The sequence below is a fragment of the Amblyomma maculatum genome, chromosome 11, assembly GCF_055883805.1.
Source record: "Amblyomma maculatum isolate TAMU_Amacu chromosome 11, ASM5588380v1, whole genome shotgun sequence".
Taxonomy (NCBI): domain Eukaryota; kingdom Metazoa; phylum Arthropoda; class Arachnida; order Ixodida; family Ixodidae; genus Amblyomma; species Amblyomma maculatum.
Genome location: NC_139354.1, coordinates 14,517,614 through 14,537,696, shown reverse-complemented (window position 1 = coordinate 14,537,696; position 20,083 = coordinate 14,517,614). Strand labels below are relative to the sequence as shown.

Here is a 20,083-nt window from a genome sequence, read left to right as displayed (position 1 = left end):
CTCTCAATGCGCAGCTACTTTGGCCGAGGCAGGTGCGTGGCCTTTACAACTTCAGGCCACGCGGCGGGCGCTCCGACACATCGATCGCCTACAGCGCGCAAAGGACGGCGGCCCGCTATTACATCGGTTGCGACATCATCGCCACTCGCGCATGGGAGCGGCGCTGCTCGAGTACGAGCAGCTCACCAATGCAACGCCCCCCTACGACCTCTTCTCGCCCTGGCCCGCTGCTACGGAGGTTCAGCGAGAGATTGTCGGAATCGCGGGGAAACGCACCACACCGCCCTGTGCAGTGCAGCAGCTGACCAGAGCCGTCATCTACGAGGAACTCCAACACCACCTCCTCGTTTACACCGACGGCTCCGTGGCCAGAGACAGTTGCTCGCTAGCAGCGGCGGCTACCATCCCCGCCCTGCAACTGCACAGACAGCTGCACCTGTCATACCTGGGTTCTTCCACCACGGCGGAGCTGCTGGGCCTACGCCTAGGCCTGGATCTACTGCTTGAACTGACTCCGCCGCCACCCAGGTGTGCCGTGCTATGTGACTCCCGCGCTGCCCTCAGCCGCCTTCGAACCACTGGCCGGGGAACTCCGCTGCTGTGCCAGATTCGCGCACGTCTCAAGCACTTGGCGGAGCGTGGCTGCGCTATACGGGCACAGTGGATCCCCGGGCACTGCGGCATAGAGGGCAACGAACGTGCCGACGAGCTCGCGACCGCAGCACATGAACTTCCTCCCAGCGACGAGCAACTCGCTTTGGAGGATGTGCGTGCGGTAATCGACGATCACCTCCGGATGCAGCACCCCGACCCACGCATCGCAAGAGGTGAGCACATTCACAGTGTCAGCCGCCGCTCGCTGACTCGGCTGCAACGCGCAATGATCCTCCGTGCACGCATTGGATGTGTGTGGCCTGGGGAACGACGGATGCGCCACGGACTTGCCAATAGTGACGAGTGTGATGGCTGTGGCGAGGTAGAAACTCTCGAACATCTTCTACTGCGCTGCACCGCGCTAGCCGAACCACGACGTGAGTTGCTGGCGGCTTACAGAGCGCAGGGGGTAATCCCGGACAGCGTAGCTGTGCTCCTGTGGCCACCGGGCTGTGCGCGCGCCCGCGAGCGAGCTCACGTGAGCTTGTGTAAGTACATCGAACAGGCGGGCTTGATGACCCGCCTATTTCACCTCGCCAGATAGTGCGCGCTGGGACTGAACGCTCCACGTGTGCTATTTCCCACAATAACGGCTGATCGCCCACGACAGCCGTCAGTGTTTTGTACAGTGTGCAAGTGCGTGCGTAGTGAACAGTTGCCTGCACGTGGAGCTATTGCGGAGGCCCGCCCGATGTGCCGAGTACTCAGGGACCTAAGACATTTGCGGGTGGGCCTCAAGCAAACTACTGTATACTGTACCATAGTGTATATATTTCTTTTATTTTTACCTACTCTTTTCTTTCTCCCTATCACTCACCTCTTTGATTTCCTCTACCTTCTCCTCGCTATCCCTTTATTTCCGCCGCCCCAGTTCAGGTGCTTCAGATATAAGATAGCAGATACCGGGGCTGGCAAACATCTTTTCTTTCCTTTTGTACATACAATAAATAACCACTACAACAACAACGTGGCATGCGGTACTGGCTCTGTAGCTGAGCCTCCTCCACTACCTCGCGCGGACAGAAGAGAAAATAAACAAAGAAAACGAATGAGAGAAAGAAAAATGCGCGACGTAACAGCCGTCGTCGAGACTCTCTTCGCGCCACCACCATCAGCGATTATTGCAATGCTGCTCGCTTAGACCGCAAGATGTTCCCCGACCCTTATCCTAATCTTTCCGTTCGGGAGGCTCATATCCTTCGGCAAATACAGTTGAATACACTCATAATCCTTGCACGGCTATATCTCTACAAATTCCGTCGTGATCCATCATGCTCCAACTGCCCTTCCCCTTATGCCTACCATTCACACTGCCTATTTTCATGTCCGGTTGCATTGCAATCGGGATTCTTTCCCACCTCCCATACTATCTGGACCTGGCTGGACTGGCTTGGTGCTGATGGTGAAGAACAGCGCCTGCTCGTCCAGCAGGCCATCGATGTATTAGGCGCCTGACTGTTGCGCCTCATTAAGGTCTTATACTACTACTACACCTTTCTCTTTGTTTTGCGCCTGGCGGTTATTTGGCAATACAAAAACGCTTCCCCTGATGCGAAACGGAGGCATTAAGTAGTATCGAGTTATGGGCAGCCACAATAGTAGGCAAAGTGCCAAAAGATGAGGCTCACGAGTGAAACTTTGCAGATTCCTTTGGAAGCGTCTCAAGTCCTACTTTCCAACCGCATGGCAGCGTTCTGATCGATTGATAGGAAGGGAAAGGCGCGGTAACTGTCTCATTTGTTTTCTGTGCACTCCTCAACCGCGCCGTAAAGGCAGGGAGGAAGGTGGGAGTGGAAGTAGAAAGAGACAAAGAGGAGCCGTAGTGGATGGCTACGGAGTAATTTGACCACCTGGGGATCTAGTATTCCCCTGATGGGGCTGGGGCAGGGGATCACCGCTGCTTGCGGCGGGAGCTGGCCTGCCGCAGAATTTTATCTGTTGTAGGCCGTCATTGCACCCGCCACCGTTTTGGTGGTGCACGACGGCTGTTGTTGTTGTTGTTGTTGTTGTTGTTGTCCAAATAATTAATGGCACATACCCACAGAGGGGGATCGGCCAAGAATTGGGTAGCAAAGAAATTTTTTTTTGTTTTTTTTTTTGTTTTTTTTTTAATATACTTGCACAAAAAAATGATTTGAGGGGTAGAGCAAAGGAAACAAAACGGGGAATAAGTGAAATATAAAATGAAAAGTGGTAACACTCACGGGAGATTGACACTACAATTGTAGAACAAGTGATGTTTAAATATTTAGCAAGGCAAACGATTTGAGTCCAGTAAAAAATTTTGCATGGCGGTAAACACAGACCTGTGACTGTGCCCAAGGATGGTGGCGCCAAATGATAACAATGTCGGGCTGCTTAAACTAAGGCCAAGCTGTTGCAATGGCCTTTCCATCAACTGTTTTCTCAGCGTAGTAAAGCGGCTGCAAAATAATAAAAAGTGATCTAATGTTTCTTGTTAACCGCAAAATGCGCAGACGGGAGACAGTGCTAAACCAGACCTGTAAAGGTAAAAATTTAAAGGTGGGATACGGCATCGCAGCCTTGTTAGTGAAATCTCAAGTTGCCGTGAATGACATAATTTTCTATTCCAAGAATAATTTAGATGCAGGTAGTCATCAGATCTTAAAAGATGTCCATTTTTCATATTTAATAGGACGTTTCTTCGAAACCTCGCTGCGGGGATGTACGCGGTCGCCGGAAGGATAGATAATACGGGGCCATTAAGGGACTCTTTTGCCAAATTGTCAGCATATTCATTTAAAGTCACATTGCTGTGGCCTGGGACCCATACCATATGTACAATTTTTAAATGTCTAGGGATCAGGGAGACAAAGGTTTTTACTATTGCAGAATCCACCGACGAAGAGAGAGATGAACACAAGGATAGAGAGTCGGAAATTACTGCCACTTTAGAAAAAGAGGAGTCTAATTTCCGTAAAGCGAGTACCACCGCCAGAAACTCCGCCTCAAAAATTGGGGGGAAGTCCGGAAGCCGTACAGAAAAAGACCAGTCTAAATGTGGACAATATATACCCACACCCGCCTTTTCATTACTTTGAGATGCGTCAGTAGCTACAACTAAACTATCAGAAAGACTTCTTAAATGATCTTCTCATAATCCGTTTAGAATAACGGATGATAAGTTTTTAGCATTATTCGGGAATATGTCATCAAAGACAATTTTAATAGATGAACCGATGGTTTGTATGGGTAGAATACTAGGAAGGGAACATTTAAAGGGTCCAGCAAATTTTTGACCATAACAACCTGCGGGGTGTGAAATTTAGACCAATGGACACCGAAAAAGGAGGTCGGTTGACAGCAAAAAATAGACATAGATCGGTGAAACTCTGATTCATATATCCTTAAGTACGTCTGAACGGTTAGAATTTGTAATCTATATATCAAGGGTGAAATCCGGGCTTCAAGGTAGAGCACATTGTTGGCAACAAATTTTGGAAGTCCCAGACACAACCGAAGTGCTTCTCGCTCCAACAGAACAAGCGGTCGAATTTTATAAGTTGCTGATCCAGAAAACAAGACTGAACCGAACTCTAAAATTGGACGCACATACATAACATAAATCATTAAAAGGACATCTCTCCGCATTCCAGACCTGGGACGACTAATTCGGCGCAACATGCCCACGGCCCGAGCCCCTTTCGTAGCAATATGGTTAATGTGGGGCTGCCATGAAAGATTATCATCATAAGTGACCCCTAAATACTTTAATGATTTAACCTGTGGTATTATTTGCTGCTGATACATTACAGACAGACTTACAGAATCTTTTGTATTAAATACGAGGACTGCGCTTTTGTTGACATTTAATGTGAGACGCAAGCCACACAACCAATTCTCAATAGAGTTTAGGTACGTTTGCAAGTGGAGATAAAGTGATTGAATATCCGATGCAGTTGCAAAAAACGCAATATCATCCGCATATACGTAAGTGCGAACGTTATGATGAACTGGTATTGAGCTGAGTAGTATGTTGAAAAGGACTGGTGAAAGGACTGCTCCTTGCGGCACTCCCCTGGCTTGCTTATATCTGCCAGAATGGACGCCATTTAATGCACAGTAAAACTCTCGGTTTTGGAGGAATTCAGATATCCAGGCTACTAAATAATGTGGAAACTGAAGAGATTTTAATTTTTGCAATAGAATGCTATGCTCAACGCTATCATATGCCTTAGCTATATCTAGCGTTATCAAGGCAGCGTGCATTTTTTGGCGCCGCGCTAAAAGAACTCGACTCTCAATATCAGCATGCGCATTCCAGATGAAACACTTTTGACGGAAACCAATTTGGCAAGGGCTGAGGATATTTTCTTTATTCATGAATTCCAAAACACGTATAAGTATGACTCTTTCAATTAATTTTACAATGTTTGATGTTAATGCAATTGGTCTAATATTATCAAGGGACAAGGCACCGCCTTTATTCTTAAGTAAAGGAATTATTTTGGCAAGTTTCCATTCTGGGCGTATCCAAGCATATTTGATAGAATAATTTACTAGCTCTAATAATGTCTGAGGTGACTCGTCAAAAAGAATTTTCAACATTTTTGAAGTTACTTTATCAGAACCGGGAGCAGCGGCTGGTAATCTCATAACTATAGGAGAAAGCTCAGAAACGGAAATTTGAGGATCATAATTAACTGGTTCCATTGGCCTGACAGATATCGATCCCGAAGGAAGTGCAGACGAGAAACGCTTCTCCAGTCCTTTGGCAATTGTTTCAATTGTGTCTATTGCTTCATGTGGAGTCAAAATAAAGGAATGTAGATTTTGTGACGGCTGATGCTGCGGCGCGCGTCTTTCTCTCCCTCTTCCTTTTCTTTGTTTATTTTCTCTTCTGTCTGCACGAGGCAGCGGAAGTGGGAAACGAAGAGGCGTCGTGTGCTGTGCGATAGCGCACGTTAAAGATCCCCAGGTGGTCGAAATTACTCCGAAGCCATCCACTACGGCTCCTCTTTCTCTATTTCCACTTTCACTCCCACCTTCCTCCCTTACCTTACGGCGCGGTTGCGGTGTCCACAAAAAACAAGTGAGACAGTTACCGCGCCTTTCCCTTCCTATAAATAAATAAATAAATAAATAAATAAATAAATAAATAAATAAATAAATAAATAAATAAATAAATAAATAAATCAGTCTGCAGCGGAAGTGGCTCAGCTACAGAGCCAGTAGCAGTCCCGCGCATTTTCTTTTCCTTCTTCCTGCAGCCACAACAACAACAACGCTGACATCGTACAGCACACGGACTGCTCTTCGTTTCGCCTCCATCGAAGCGCAGCCGCCGAGGTCGGGTTCGAACCTGGCACAGTAGTCGGGAGTCTTACCACTGCATCACCACGGCGAGGAGACAGAAAAGAAAATAGAGCAGAAAGAAAACGAAGAGGGAAAGAAAGCCGCGCGCCCAACAACAGCCGTCGTCCAGCACTGAAGCGGTGGCGGGTGCAATGACGGCCTGCAATTTTTGTCCGCAGACCGTGTCCGCAGACAGCGTCCGCAAGATGGTGTCCGCAGCAGTTGCGGGTAATTGAGAAGTGGTAGAGGTTAATGATTGGTGTCAATCGATAGAGGCTGACCTAATGTTGCTGCAGAAAAAATAATTAGGCTAATAAGTTAATTAATTAGAATAACTGGTTCACAGAAAAGGAAAGGCGCAGTATCCGCCGCACTTGTTCTGTGGACAAAAATTGGCTGTGGCTTAGTTTGGTTAAGCCTGGTAATTGCGAAGCCATACGTGGGTTCTGCTATTGTACCGCTTGTGGTGATGCTCTGGTTATGCTTATGCTAGTATGGCTATGGTTCTTCTGTTTCCGTAGCTCGCTGATGCTTTCTCTTTTGCAACCTGCCGAAGCACATAGGCTGGAGGCGGCATCTTATGCGCTTGACGAGAAGAGCGGGAGTCAGGCCGCGGCGGTGGCTATGCGCCGCGCAAGGCGACGGCGTGTTGTTGTTTCGTTGTGGCTGTAGGAAGAAAAGAAAATGCACGGGCCTGCTACTGGCTCTGTAGCTGAACCACCTCCGCTGCCTCGTGCGGAAAGAAGAGAAAATAGACAAGGGAGAAAAAAGAAGAGGGAGAAAATGGGCCTGTGGCATTTAGGTCAACGCCGCTTGCGGCTAGGGCTATCCTACCACTAATTTTTATCTGTTGTAGGCCGTCATTGCACGCTCCACCACTCCACCACTTGGGTGGACGACGGCCGTTGTTCCGGTGACGGCGTGAGATGGGGCTTCGTTTTTAAGCAGATGGTATGACGTCACATAGCGCGCAGCGCCCCTGGTGAGAGGAGCGGGAGTCAGGCCGCGGCCGTGGCTATGCCAACGCCTCGCTACAGTGACTAGAATATATTCTAGGCACTGTAGCCTCGCTATGCGCCGCGCAAGGCGACAGCGTGTGGTGCGACCTCGTTTTTACACAGATGGTATGACGTCACGCAACGAGGTCACGCGAAAGGTCAAGCGTGGCTATGTGGCCGCGGCATGGCACGGGCTGAGGTGGTAGCTAAAGAAGTATTGCTTGGTTGGTTGGTTCACAGAAAGGGAAAGGCGCAGTATCTGTCACACTTGCTCTGTGGACACCTGAACCGCGCCGTAAGGGAAGGGAGGAAGGTGGGGGTGAAAGTGGAAAGAGAGAAAGAGGAGCCGTAGTGGAGGGCTACGGAGTAATTTAGACCACCTGGGGATCTTTAACTTACGCTGACATCGCACAGCACACGGACGCCTCTCCCGAGGTCGGGTTAATAATTGGTTAACAGGAAGGGAAAGGCGCAGTATCTGTCACACTTGCTCTGTGGACACCTGAACCGCGCCGTAAGGGAAGGGATGAAGGTGGGTGTGAAAGTGGAGAGAAAGGGGAGCCGTAGTGGAGGGCTACGGAGTAATTTCGCCCACCTGGGGACCTTTAACGTGCGCTGACATCGCACAGCACACGGACGCCACTTCGTTTCGCCTCCATCGAAACGTCGGGTTTAAAAAAACTGTTTTATAGGAAGGGAAAGGCGCGGTAACTGTCTCACTTCTTTTAAGAGCGCAGCTCTTTGGCGTCCGTTCCTGGGTTTCGCGTCGGCGTCGGCCTCGTAACCAACACCGCCCCCCTTTCATCCCCCCAGCGCTAGCAGCGACCGACTGATACCGCTGGATGCCGCTGACGCCGCTAGTCAAGATAACGTGACTGCATAGAACACCGTCGCCGCCATGCAGAAAGAGGAGGGAGGGTCCCCCCCCCCCCCCCCCTGTTCCTGTGTGGCGGATAGGGTGCTCTTCAGTTGCCGACGCGCCGGTTATTTCACGTAGGCCCCGGCACGTCGACGAATACGTGACCACCTTCTCGCGGCTAGACCTGGTTCTTGGCGCTGGGGAAGCGAGGGTATCAGATTGTTTGCGTCGACATCGGCGGCGTTGTCCCTGAAACCAACTCCGCTGCTGGGGTTGACTCACTAACGGCGTCAGCAGCATCAGTCAGTCGCTGCTATCTCTTCCCTCCTCCCTTTATCGCGTTGTCCGCTTGCTGCGCGCGCTTCTGCCCCCGTCGTTTGTCGCTGGGTGTACACGCCGCCCCCTTCCCCCCACTTCCTGCGAGTCTCCGGTTGTCAAAGCGCCGGCTCGAACTTAATTCCTTTCTTCGCGCGCTCTAAAAAACTCTGTGATAGCGCATACATATGTTGTTCGATTTCTTTGCCTCAATCTATCGAAAAGGTGAAACAGCTTATTTGCTGCGCTCAAATTTCGCATTAGGAAGTAACGTAATCGTCGGTAATTTTTTTGTGGACACCGCAACCGCGCCGTAAGGGAAGGGAGGAAGATGGGAGTGAAAGTGGAAAGAGAGAAAGAGGAGTCGTAGTGGAGGGCTACGGAGTAATTTCGACCACCTGGGGATCTTTAACGTGCGCTGACCGCACAGCACACGACGCCAGGGGTTAACTTATTCACTGATTTATTTATAGGAAGGGAAAGGCGTGGTAACTGTCTCACTTGTTTTCTGTGGACAGCGCAACCGCGCCGTAAGGAAAGGGAGGAGTGAAAGTGGAAAGAGAGAAAGAGGAGCCGTATTGGAGGGCTATGGAGTAATTTCGACCACCTGGGGATCTTTAACGTGCGCTGACATCGCACAACACATGACGCCTCTTCGTTTCGCCTCCGTCGAAACGCAGCCGCCGAGGTCGGGTTCGAACCCAGGCACTCCGGCACAGTAGTCGGGCGTCTTACCACTGCACCACCCCGGCGGGGCGGGTTAACTTATTCACTGATTCACGCCGTACGAGAAGAGAGGAGGGTGGTGTAAAAGCAGAAAGAGAGAAACGGGTGCGGTAGTGGATATGACCTCAAGGATGTGACTAAAGTACAGCCACAAAAAGGCATAAAAAGAGATTGGCGCGCAATTTGAAAGTACCAAAGACTAAAAGGGGCAAAGAAGTAACTGTGAGGGAGAAGATGTGACGTCAGCAACCAGAAGCAGAGCCGAAAAAGGGCGTAGAAAGGGATTGGTGAAGACTAAAATCGGCAAAGAAGTGAATTAGGCTACTAGAAGCAACCAACAGCAGCCCACGTGCTTTTGCATTACTCCAATGTAGATTCTGCACTGCTCTTTTTTTTTATCTTCCTTTTGCAATGTAGTACTATCCGGGCCAAAATATTTTTTCTTTTTAACACTTTTATCTTGAAGGTGTTTTGTTTTGGGGTTTTAAGAATTTATCTCCTACCTTGGCGCGAATATAATCAGCAAGAGCCGAAAGAGCTTCTCCCTGTCTCTTATTCTGCGCATAGTTCTCCATTCTCACGCTCAAAGGAAGTGCAAAACAACTGTTTCACTGCATTCCTTTTAGGCTTTTGGAAAAATAATATACGCAAGACCTAGATGAGAATATCGTAGCGTTTGCATACGGGACGACTCTGTGCTTGGCGAGTTGAAGGGCAGGCTTATCGAGTGAAGAATGGTGTTGGCCAGTTTTTATCTAGGCGGCAAAATAAAGGGTAACATATTTGTAGTTATGCGTAACTTCCTACACCAGGGGGTCTAACTGCAGAGTACTGCCTCGGAACATTTATCAGTTGACCACATGCATGGGGGACAGCAATACATGTACATATAGACTTATAAGGAAATATGGACACCTGGTATTCGAATCGTACGCAATATTTTAATATTCGAAAACATTAATAACCACAGAACGACTAGCAGCCATTCTCTTGAGATACACCCAAGTGTCTCCCTCTGTTTACCAGAAGCTGACATAACGCCCATTCGATGTCAGATGCGGTCCTCCTTAGACGACGTTTCCCGCTGCCACCGAAGCGACGACCATTCTGTGTAGTGGTGGTCGTCGAGGTCGTGTGGGAGGACGGCGCTCGAAGCAGAGCCCGTCCTTCGACGGCATGGAACTGCGGGTAGAGAAAAAATTTGAACTTTATGCTGCTACGCAAGTTTCATAAACCTTTGTCTACCAAGAAGCAAAAAAAAAAAAATAGAACAGAAACGCGCTCTATTAAGCTTAGAATCCTGAATTTCCTTGAACAAAAACAGGGCTGGGACAATTTTTCTTCGTCAGTTTCATCACGGAGGGATAACCAGGATGATTTATACCTATGTGGAATAAACTAAAAAACAGCTTATATTTATGTTGAAATAGTATAGTATGGTAACATAGGCAGTACAAAGCGGTCAATTTAAAATTACGTTAGGCATTCTCGCGTTGTAGAAAATGAAATGAAAACGAACTTTTCCCAATTAGAAATAAATGAGTGACTGAATGAATTCGTATTTATTCTACATTGGGTTGAAAGGCAGGCTGAATCAAAGCGCTGCGAGGCTCCTCTCTGTTTATCGTTCCTGGAATTCAGCAGAGCCCTGCAATATCCGATCTGGAAACGCGAAAACCTAAGCAGAACGCTTTTGCTGCAACAGACGCTACTTTTATATTTAACTTTCCGTGCGTTATTATATTCTCATTATTCTGCGCTATTTATAGAAAATTTAGACTCATATCTTTACTTTTATTTCGCTCAATTTGCTCGAGCGTAGTTACGCTAACAAGGCGAATCACAGAGGAGCTCACAGGGAGTCCGAACAGTGTCGTATTTAGCACACTGGGATATGACACGGAAGACAGTGGAGGTTTAACGGACGGTAAAAGATGTTGGATTAACAGATGGTTGAGGATGATGGTACACTACGATGCAATGCTCTGAAGGCATCATTAATAATATAATAAATGCTTTTGCATTTAAATTCGATGCTATTTTGTTAGATATATACGAAGGGGCACATCATATAAGAAAGCAATTTCGAAGATAATCGATTAAAAAGAAAAAAAGTCAAGTGATATTTTAAGCTCTGCTGGATGATCGAACTCGGCCTGACGTCTCTGCTGAAGAGTTTACGGCCTCTCCTCATTCTTGGGGAAACCGGACGAGAAAACAGCGGCCGAAGAAACTGTTATAATGCATAAGCATTTCTTGCCTCACGCTTCGTACGACCAGACCATGCGAACATGAAATGCGACAAAATAGTATAACCACAAAATCACTTCGAAATGACACTTAAAGGAAAATATTGTGCCAACAACAAGTGTGGTACAGCCATCGCTCCGATTCTCAGCCGAGTGCGCTAAGAAGTATTTTACGCTGGGCTCATCAGAACGATTTCTTAATGATCGGAGTCTGAGGTAAGGACGCTAGAGACTAAGGTAGCGCAACAAACTAGGGGGCATCTAGGAAAGCGACAACAGTGGCAGTAAATAGGAGAGAGAGAAGATTAAAAATTATCTCAAGATACTCCTGCCCAGTACAGGTTTTGAACACCAACGGATGCGTTTCGAAATCTGCAGATGAAAAATCCACATTTTCTGCAACATACGCCGTCATCTAAGGAGAGGGGAAAATTATCTACTGGTTGAAAACAACCTTTGCGGACGCAGCCGGGATCAACTTCTGCGCCTGCAATTTGGCGATGCCTCTGTGCGTTTTACAACTGCGCTCATCTTACGCATACAACTGTCGCAAGGAAGAGCTGCGACTGGCCTCCGCGATGAAGCAGGCTGCACCCTATAACAGAGGTACAGCCTTTGTCAAAAGTGAGAGCCCGGGGTGGGCGGTGGGCGGGGCGCTCAAGCTGATTGGTCCCGACGCGGCAGGTCTGTGTGCCGGCATCCAGTATGTGGCGCCATCTATTGGCGTCAAGAGAGTCTGGGCATGCGCAGTAGAACGCGCTGTGGCGGATCACGGTAGCGGATCGCGGATCACGGTACGCTAAAACTCTCTAATATAGGTGGAGGTCCTTCCCGTTGAAGGAGTGTAGACAAAAAGCTTACCATCAAGAGATGGCGAACTCTGGAAATGCATTACAAGCCGAACGAAAGGGCTCAGAAGCAGACCCACTGAGCTCTACACTTTTGACAATGACGGTACTTACACTGTAATGCAAGGGGCGGAGAAATGCGGGTAATGCAACATACCTATGTCGTCCTAGGAGCCGTGCTGCCACGGTTGAGATGTCATTGTGCCATGGGGCATGTTAGCACCGCTAACACCATCTCATGGGGTGAGCAGGGTACATGTTCTCGACTGTCGACGGTGTGACCGCGGAAGACATTCCGCCCCATGGACAGCTCCTGAGCCAGAAATGCAAACAAATGATTAATACGGTATTCAACTGAAAAGCGAGAGTCGCAGAAAGCTTGCTCCCGATATTTTCTACATAATACAGTAAGTGCTTCAAGCCTTCATCACGTCCTCCATAAGAATACTCAGCGCAGCCTCGCACAGAGTTAGAAAATGCTACCCGTTTGACCGAAACCTATGTATACATCCGATACAAAAACTTCAACCTTGATACAAAAGGAAAATTCGAAATCATTCCTCTCCTGGGCATGCAGTGGCGCCATCTACATTCACGTACTATGACAGCAGACGCTGCAACCACGATTATGATAAAATATGGTTTGGTTTGGTTTGGTGGGGTTTAACGTCCCAAAGCGATTCAGGCTATGAGAGACGCCGTAGTGGTGGCCTCCGGAAATTTTGACCACCTGGGATTCTTTAACGTGCACTGACATCGCACACCACATGGACGCCACTCCGTTTCGCTTCCAGCGAAACGCAGCCGCCGAAACCTGCATTCGATCCCGCTTCCTTGGGCACAGTAGTCGAGCGCCGTAACCACTGCGCCACCCCGGCAGGGCTATGAGAAAATATGAAAATACGACTAGGAATGACTAAATATCGCAATGACTAACAATAACGATGTCTATACCTCGAAGAAGACTTATTTCAATTATATGTGCAGTTAGTTGATGGACAAAAGCGTGACAACTTGACAAGTCCTTAACCCTTCTTGGGGCGAAGGCAGCAATACAAATATATGTGTTCACAAAATGCATAACTACGACTAAATATGACTATCACTAATCAAATCGTAACAACCTTGCCTAATTATCAGTGGCTGATTTGATTACTATCGCTCTCTGATGGTGCAGGAAGGTCGTCAGGTGTAGGTAACCTAATAGTTTCGGTCTCAAGATGCTTCAGCGCACATGGTGACAGGATTGCAACTGATGGACCTCGTGTTCACTGTTTCCGCCGTCCTGAGGGCTTGTCGAGAAATTGGGAACTGGGCCTTTAAAAATGCGCCCTTGTCACTACAGCGCGCCATGATCTGAAGAGGCCGTGGGGAAAAGGCGATGCGTCAGCGCGGCTATGCATGCCACTAGAACGCATTCGACCCCTCCGAACACCATACTGCTTGCCCGTCGGAATCGAGATGCTTTGCATTCCAGCCCCATCCAGCAGAGGAACTAGGGCACGAGCTGCCTCGATGCCAACATCAGCGAACGACATAGACGGTCTCTCTGTCACGCTCTCCTTCGCTCTGCGTTTTGCCCTCCTGTGAACACGAGGTGAACACGAGGTCCATCAGTTGCAATCCTGTCACCATGTGCGCTGAAGCATCTTGAGACCGAAACTATTAGGTTACCTACACCTGACGTCCTGTCGCGTTTTAAACCCTGCAAGCCTTGTCTAACCTGGCCAGAGCAATCGTGCGAACCTTTTTGTTCTGCTGGATTGCGCTTCGCGCACTACAAAAAATTACTTCGCTGACCCCCAGGGATCCGCAGAGTACCATTTGAGCAACACTGCTCTAAGGAAGGGCTCCAATGGCGGTGTGGACGAAGTTTAATCTAACGTTTCAGAAAGTAGGCTTTTCTAGGATCGCTGTGAAAGGAAATGACCTGGCGTCTCAAATTGAAGACAATGACCTCTATGGAATAATTTGGCCCGTTGAGGACATTTGTTTATCACACAGAGAATGGGGCAAATAATGCTGTTAAAGAACCCCAGGTGGTCGAAATTTCCGGAGTTCTCCACTACGGCGTCTCTCATAGTCTGAGTCGCTTTGGGACGTTAAACCCCACAAAACCAAACCAAACCTATCGCCATAAAAATATTGGTAATTGGTAGACGTTAAGGCATGGCTTACTAATGAACCTCTTTCAAATAGCTCTACTGCGCATGTGCGAAGCCTCCTCTACCGTCATTTTCGCCGGAATGCCACGCGAAAATCGGTGGAGGGCTTCGCGGCACGTGCTTTTCCAAGAAACGACGTGCCTCGCTTCATGGACGCGACGAACGGCTGCACGATAATTGCGTGCCGTGTTAGCATCTTCCAGGCCTTCGTTATGGACGCATTTTATTGCCCCCGCGTACCCTAGCTTGCCTTATCTGAGAAGACAGGGCCAGATTCTCCAGCTTCCTGTTGTCATTGTCATGGTTTACAGGGAGTAAAAGGCGGGGAGGGGCGGAGGCAGGGTAGTGTGTCAGGGTACGTTCACAGATGACTCACGCGTCTCTGCGCAGGCTAGGCGAGGCCAGCCCTGCACTCAACTATTGTGTCGAAAATAAGCCCACCCCACTACTAGCAACGAATTTCTGCACAAATTTTCGGTTAACCGTCTCGTCACTCCTACTTCGTCTCGCGGCCCGCAAGAGGGGTACGCTACTGGAAAAAGGTCTACAAGACGCGATAGCACGGTTGTTTCTCTCCACGTTTGGCGACTGTGGGTGCCATAACAGGCCTAGTCGAAGATGCCCTTTTGACGAAGCTATCTGTACCATTTGTCTCAGAGTATATGTCAGTGTTCAAAAATCCTTTTGCACATACCGCGTGCAACAAACTGTATGCTGAATGAAAGCTATATGCGCGCACTGTTATGACAGCAAGTGGGATGAGCAGCCAGATAAAATGAAATTGAGCAGACGAAAAACTCAGCCGAGGTCGACTAAGGCGCGCCCAAGCACTGATATTTGTCTAAGGCGAAATCCTTTCTAGGCTAATGAAATGAAATCCTTTGCGTGAGAGTGTGCGCGATATATGTCATATTCCGCGATATTCCGCGAGATGTGTTCTTGTCTAGCGTCCCTGCCATCTGCAATCTCACACATGAACGCGCGTCACGTGACAGGAACTATGTTGTACCGTCCAGACACACTTGTCATAGAGAGTTTGGTAGATACTGCGCCTTTCCATCCCTTTAAATCGATTCCAATAATCTATTTAGGTCTCCAACGAACCCCAATAAGAGGCAAACGATAAGAGTCGAACGATAGGAGAGGAAGGATAGGATTTCGTCATTCTTTTATTAAGAGACATCTAAGAGACCCTCTCATTTTTTGTTTTCCATTTTAGTATTCTGAGACGTGCGCGAAGAGAGGCTTAGTAGTAAACGTATACTGTGTATTGGCTAATAGGAAAGGAAAGGCGTATTATATTTTACAATTTTCACGTCGAGGCCTGTACCACGCCGTAACTGAAGGGAAGAAACAGAGTGAAAGAGGAAAGGGAGCCAAGTTTAGAGCTAGCTTTTAGCATAGCTTTGTTGCTAGTGCAGGAACTGTAAGCTAAGCGTTGCGCGAGCAAGCTTTAATTTTACACTACATATCAGGCGGAGGCCGAGTGGATATCAGTTTTACATTAATTGCTTCGTTGACGGGCATGTCGCGACACAGCGTTCCACAGATATGTAACCTGGGTGACTATGTAGCGCGCGTGACTCCCCTGATGTGGCTGGGAGGTCACCGTCGCTTGCGGCGGGGCTTGCCTACCACCGAAATTTTATCTGTTGTAGGCCGTCATTGCACCCGCTACTGCTTCGGTGGCGGACGACGGCTGTTGTTGCGGCGCGCGTCTTTCTCTCCCTCTTCTTTTTCCTTTCTTCTCTCTTTTCTCTCCTGTCCGCACAAGGCAGCGGTGGTGGCTCAGCTAGAGAGCCAGTAGCAGGCCCGTGCATTTTCTTTTCCTTCTTCCTACAGCCACAACAACAACATGTAGCATTTTCTTTTCCTTCTTCCTACAGCCACAACAACAAGAACATGTAGCGCGCGGCGGCGCTGACATCGAGGCACCCTAATGTTACCTGTAGCAAGACCGACTGAAATACAGACCTGCACAGATAGCACTGCTCCAGCGCGCACCTTCTAGTTTATAGCCTTCGCCGCTAGGGAACGAACACTACGGTTAACCTGGCGCTACTGTAAACCTGTTAATAAGAAGGGTCTATTAGGTCTGTCATTTTTCTTCGTCGTTATAGTTTATTTATCTGTCCACGCTGTAATGCACAAGCACCTGTTCTGCGCATGTGCAGTCAGTAACTGCAGTGCCGTCGCACAAAGCGGAATCGCGGTATGTCTTCTAGCGAGATAAAAACATCGTAAAGATAAACACTGGCCGCTAAAATACAAAAAGGCAAAATTTTAGAAGTATAACCTGGGCAAAGATCTTTTTTTTTTAATTTGGGTACAGTTTGTTTATATTAATTTGTGATTTGATGATAGTGAAAATGACAGACGAACAGGTCAACCGAGCGCCCTCAACGACGAGAAAGGTAACGAAAGTTGGCGCACGAGGTCCCATAGGACCCGGTTTTTTGTGCAGGTCTGTATTTCAGTCGGTCTTGACCTGTAGTACCCTGTATTTCACAATGCCTCCTGTCGGCCTTGGTTAAAGAAGAATTCCGCTTACCTGTGTCGCTGGGCCGCTGCGAGGCGCCATCGGAGTCTTGATCCCGTCGATACTCCTCGCCAGGGGCTTGTGACGCGCAAGACGACACCCCGTCCATCTGACGATGCTGCAGAGGCACCAGCAGTCACTGGCGCGGGTGGCGCTGACCACTTTCGCTGGCCAGAAAAGCTCCTTCTCCTGCCCCGCTCTACCGGGAAGTATACGGTCAGTCACTGCCCCAAAGCGGGCGACTTGCAGCTCCGCCACAGCGGTCGCGCCGATGTAAAAGGGCCGTTTGTAAGCGCGGCGTCTCGGACGTCGGATGGACCGCTCCTCAATGCTGCATAAACAAGAGAATCTCTATTGCCATACGTTCCTCGAGATATGAAAACAGCTCTGACTACTCTGATAGCTTTTATGGTGTAGTGATTTTCAGAGGAACATGGAGGTAAAGCAGGTTAGGGAAAATTGAAAAGGCGCAGTAATCCTCCTCCATGCTTTATATACGTGACTTGCGTCGCGTTGGCAGGGGAAGGAAAGTAAGTGGGGTGCTCACCATCTGCGGTTCACCAGCACGATGTTCCATGGCTTGAGTGAAGAATGGGGCGGTAGCGGGCGTCTCTCCTGGTTCGTCGTTGAACGCACCTGAATGGGTGCCACAGTTTACATGACTGTCATGGAAGGCCAAGCAGCCTTCGTTGGTGACGCGCAATCCGTAGGCCTAGGTTCCGACATATTAGGGAACATGACCACTTCACAAACATACCCTAGAAGGAAGGTGCCTCGGTCTACACCGGTATTTCAGTCTAGTCTTGCAGCGTATTCACAAAGGCGTCTTTGTGCTGTGCGATGTCAGTGCACGTTAAGAACCCCAGGTGGTCGAAATTTCCGGAGTCCTCACCCACGGCGTCTCTCATAGCCTGAGTTGCTTTGGGACAAACCCCACAAACCAAACCAAACCAAACCTATTTAGCAACTACAAATGCGATTTTTGCGGCAGACGCAAAATCTAAACTAGTGTCTTACACGCGCAGGGTAGCCGTAGTGGTTGCCATGCTCTCCAACAAAATTTGACGAGCTTCTTAAACGTTTTGTTTTGCAGTAGGTGCGGATGGTAACAAATGACTACATATGTCTGGTGAATGTAGGGCAACAGACTTAGAGCCTATAAACTGCTTTTATAGCAATTTATAAATATAAACGCTATATAAATGCTATATCTATTAAATTCTATATAACTAAAATGCTACAAAAGAATCCATTCTGCAACGGTGTACGATTGTGGTAAGCCAATACGTACCACTGTGGGTGCAACGCATCCCGGGTCTGCCGTGCTATACTGGATGCTCTCATGGAAAACCGGCTGGGAGCAGCATTCAGGCATCGGACGCCGAGACAGTGCTTGTGGTTGCAACGCTGGCGCTTTGGGAACCAATAGCACTATTGGTCGGCCTTCTCGATCGCCGCTCGGCGGATCTGTGCAAAACATCCTTTGCAACAGCCCTGGTGGCGTACGGTTTGGCCACAGCTGGATAAGCTGCCCGGCAGGATGGCTCCCTGAATCTTTTGTCGACGCCGCTACAACGTTGGCCTTTGTACTCGCGTCCCGGCGATGCTAGGAGACCTGCAGCGTCAACCGTTGCAAGCTGAGTGGCGTCCTATAACGTCGGTTTATGGTCGGGGCTTGAACTGTGTCAGCGCTCGTGCAGCTTCGGCACGCGCACGTGATCCTGAGTGATATTTGCGTGCTAGGCCGCCAAAAAAATTGCGACTGAAGAAAGAAGGAAATAAAAATTCACGGGCCTGCCGCTGGCTCTGTACCTGATCATCAATAAAACTTCTTATTTTCACCGAAATGAAACTCCTTTTTGGAACCTCCGTCACGCAGGCCTAAGGTAGCCCTACTAGAAGCCTCGCAAAAGATACATTGTTGCTTCACGGTCTCAGCCGCAAGGCGGATGGCTTCTTGCTGTTGATACCTCCGCTGCCTGATTTATTTATTTATTTATAGGAAGGGAAAGGCGCGGTAACTGTCTCACTTGTTTTCTGTGGACACCGCAACCGCGCCGTAAGGGAAGGAAGGAAGGTAGGAATGAAAGTGGAAAGAGAGAAAGAGGAGCCGTAGTGGAGGGCTACGGAGTAATTTCGACCACCTGGGGATCTTTAACGTGCGCTGACATCGCACAGCACACGGACGCCTCTTCGTTTCGCCTCCATCGAAACGCAGCCGCCGAGGTCGGGTTCGAACCCGGGTACTCCGGCACAGTAGTCGGGCGTCTTACCACTGCACCATCCTGGCGGGGCACCTCCGCTGCCTCGGGCGGAGAGAAGAGAAAGTAGAGAAGGAAGAAAAAGTTACCCACGATTACGTTACTTCCTAATGCGAAATTTGAGCGCAGCAAATAAGCTGTTTCACCTTTTCGATAGATTGAGGCAAAGAAATCGAGCAACACATGTATGCGCTATCACAGAATTTTTTTTTATTTTTCACACGTATTCCTTTAACAAAGACTCCACTAACAGTTCTTGACAGTCATGAAGGAAGCTTAGTGGTCGGAGAAATAGACTGATATATGTTCGACTTGGTACACCAATGCTTGATTCTCAAAGACGAGATCTATACAAGTGCCTCGCGAGGTTGTCACAGCCGTGGGACACGTTACGAGCGAGAGGAACGGGATACGAAGAGGCGTCCGTGTGCTGTGCGATATCAGCGCACGTTAAAGATCCCCAGGTGGTCGAAATTACTCCGTAGCCCTCCACTACGACTCCTCTTTCTCTCTTTCCACTTTCACTCTCGCCTTCCTTCCTTCCTTCCCTTACGGCTTGGTTGCGGTGTCCACAGAAAACAAGTGAGACAGTTACCGCGCCTTTCCCTTCCTATAAAAAATAAATCAGTTTTTCTACGCGGTCATGCCCCGCCGGGGTGGTACAGTGGTAAGACGCCCGACTACTGTCCGGAATACCCAGGTTCGAACCCGACCTCGGCGGCTGCGTTTCGATGGAGGCGAAACGAAGAGGCGTCCGTGTGCTGTGCGATGTCAGCGCACGTTAAAGATCCCCAAGTGGTCGAAATTACTCCGTAGCCCTCCACTACGGCTCCTCTTTCTCTCTTTACACTTTAACTCCCACCTTCGTCCCTTTCCTTACGGCGCGGTTCAGGTGTCTACAAACTCGTGTGACAGATACTACGCCTTTCCCTTCCTGTGAACCAATTATTATTATCTACGCGGTCACGTTGTCTTGACTCGCTAGCGGCGGCAGCGGCATCAGACAGTCGCTGCTAGCACTTCCTCCGGCGACCCCTCCCCCCCCCCCCAAACCCCCTTCCTTTCGTTGTGTTCTCCGGCTGCTCCGCGCTTCCTGCGAGGCTTCGGTTGCCAAGCGCCGGCTCGAACTGGGGGGATGAAAGTGGGGAGACGC

At 49.0% G+C, this 20,083-nt stretch overlaps 1 protein-coding gene across 1 annotated transcript in view; it reads right to left on the bottom strand.

Annotated features, from left to right (window-relative positions):
- Positions 1-17,979, bottom strand: part of LOC146172902 (uncharacterized) — a 112,708-nt gene extending 94,729 nt beyond the window's left edge. Inside the window, exons 1-3 of the mRNA XM_084584432.1 lie at positions 17,961-17,979; positions 17,217-17,305; positions 16,682-16,787 (exon numbers count right to left, since the gene is read on the bottom strand). Of these exons, the coding sequence (XP_084440558.1) occupies positions 16,682-16,787; positions 17,217-17,305; positions 17,961-17,979 (214 nt within the window). The remainder of the gene's footprint in view (positions 1-16,681; positions 16,788-17,216; positions 17,306-17,960) is intronic.
- Positions 17,980-20,083: the final 2,104 nt, after the last annotated feature.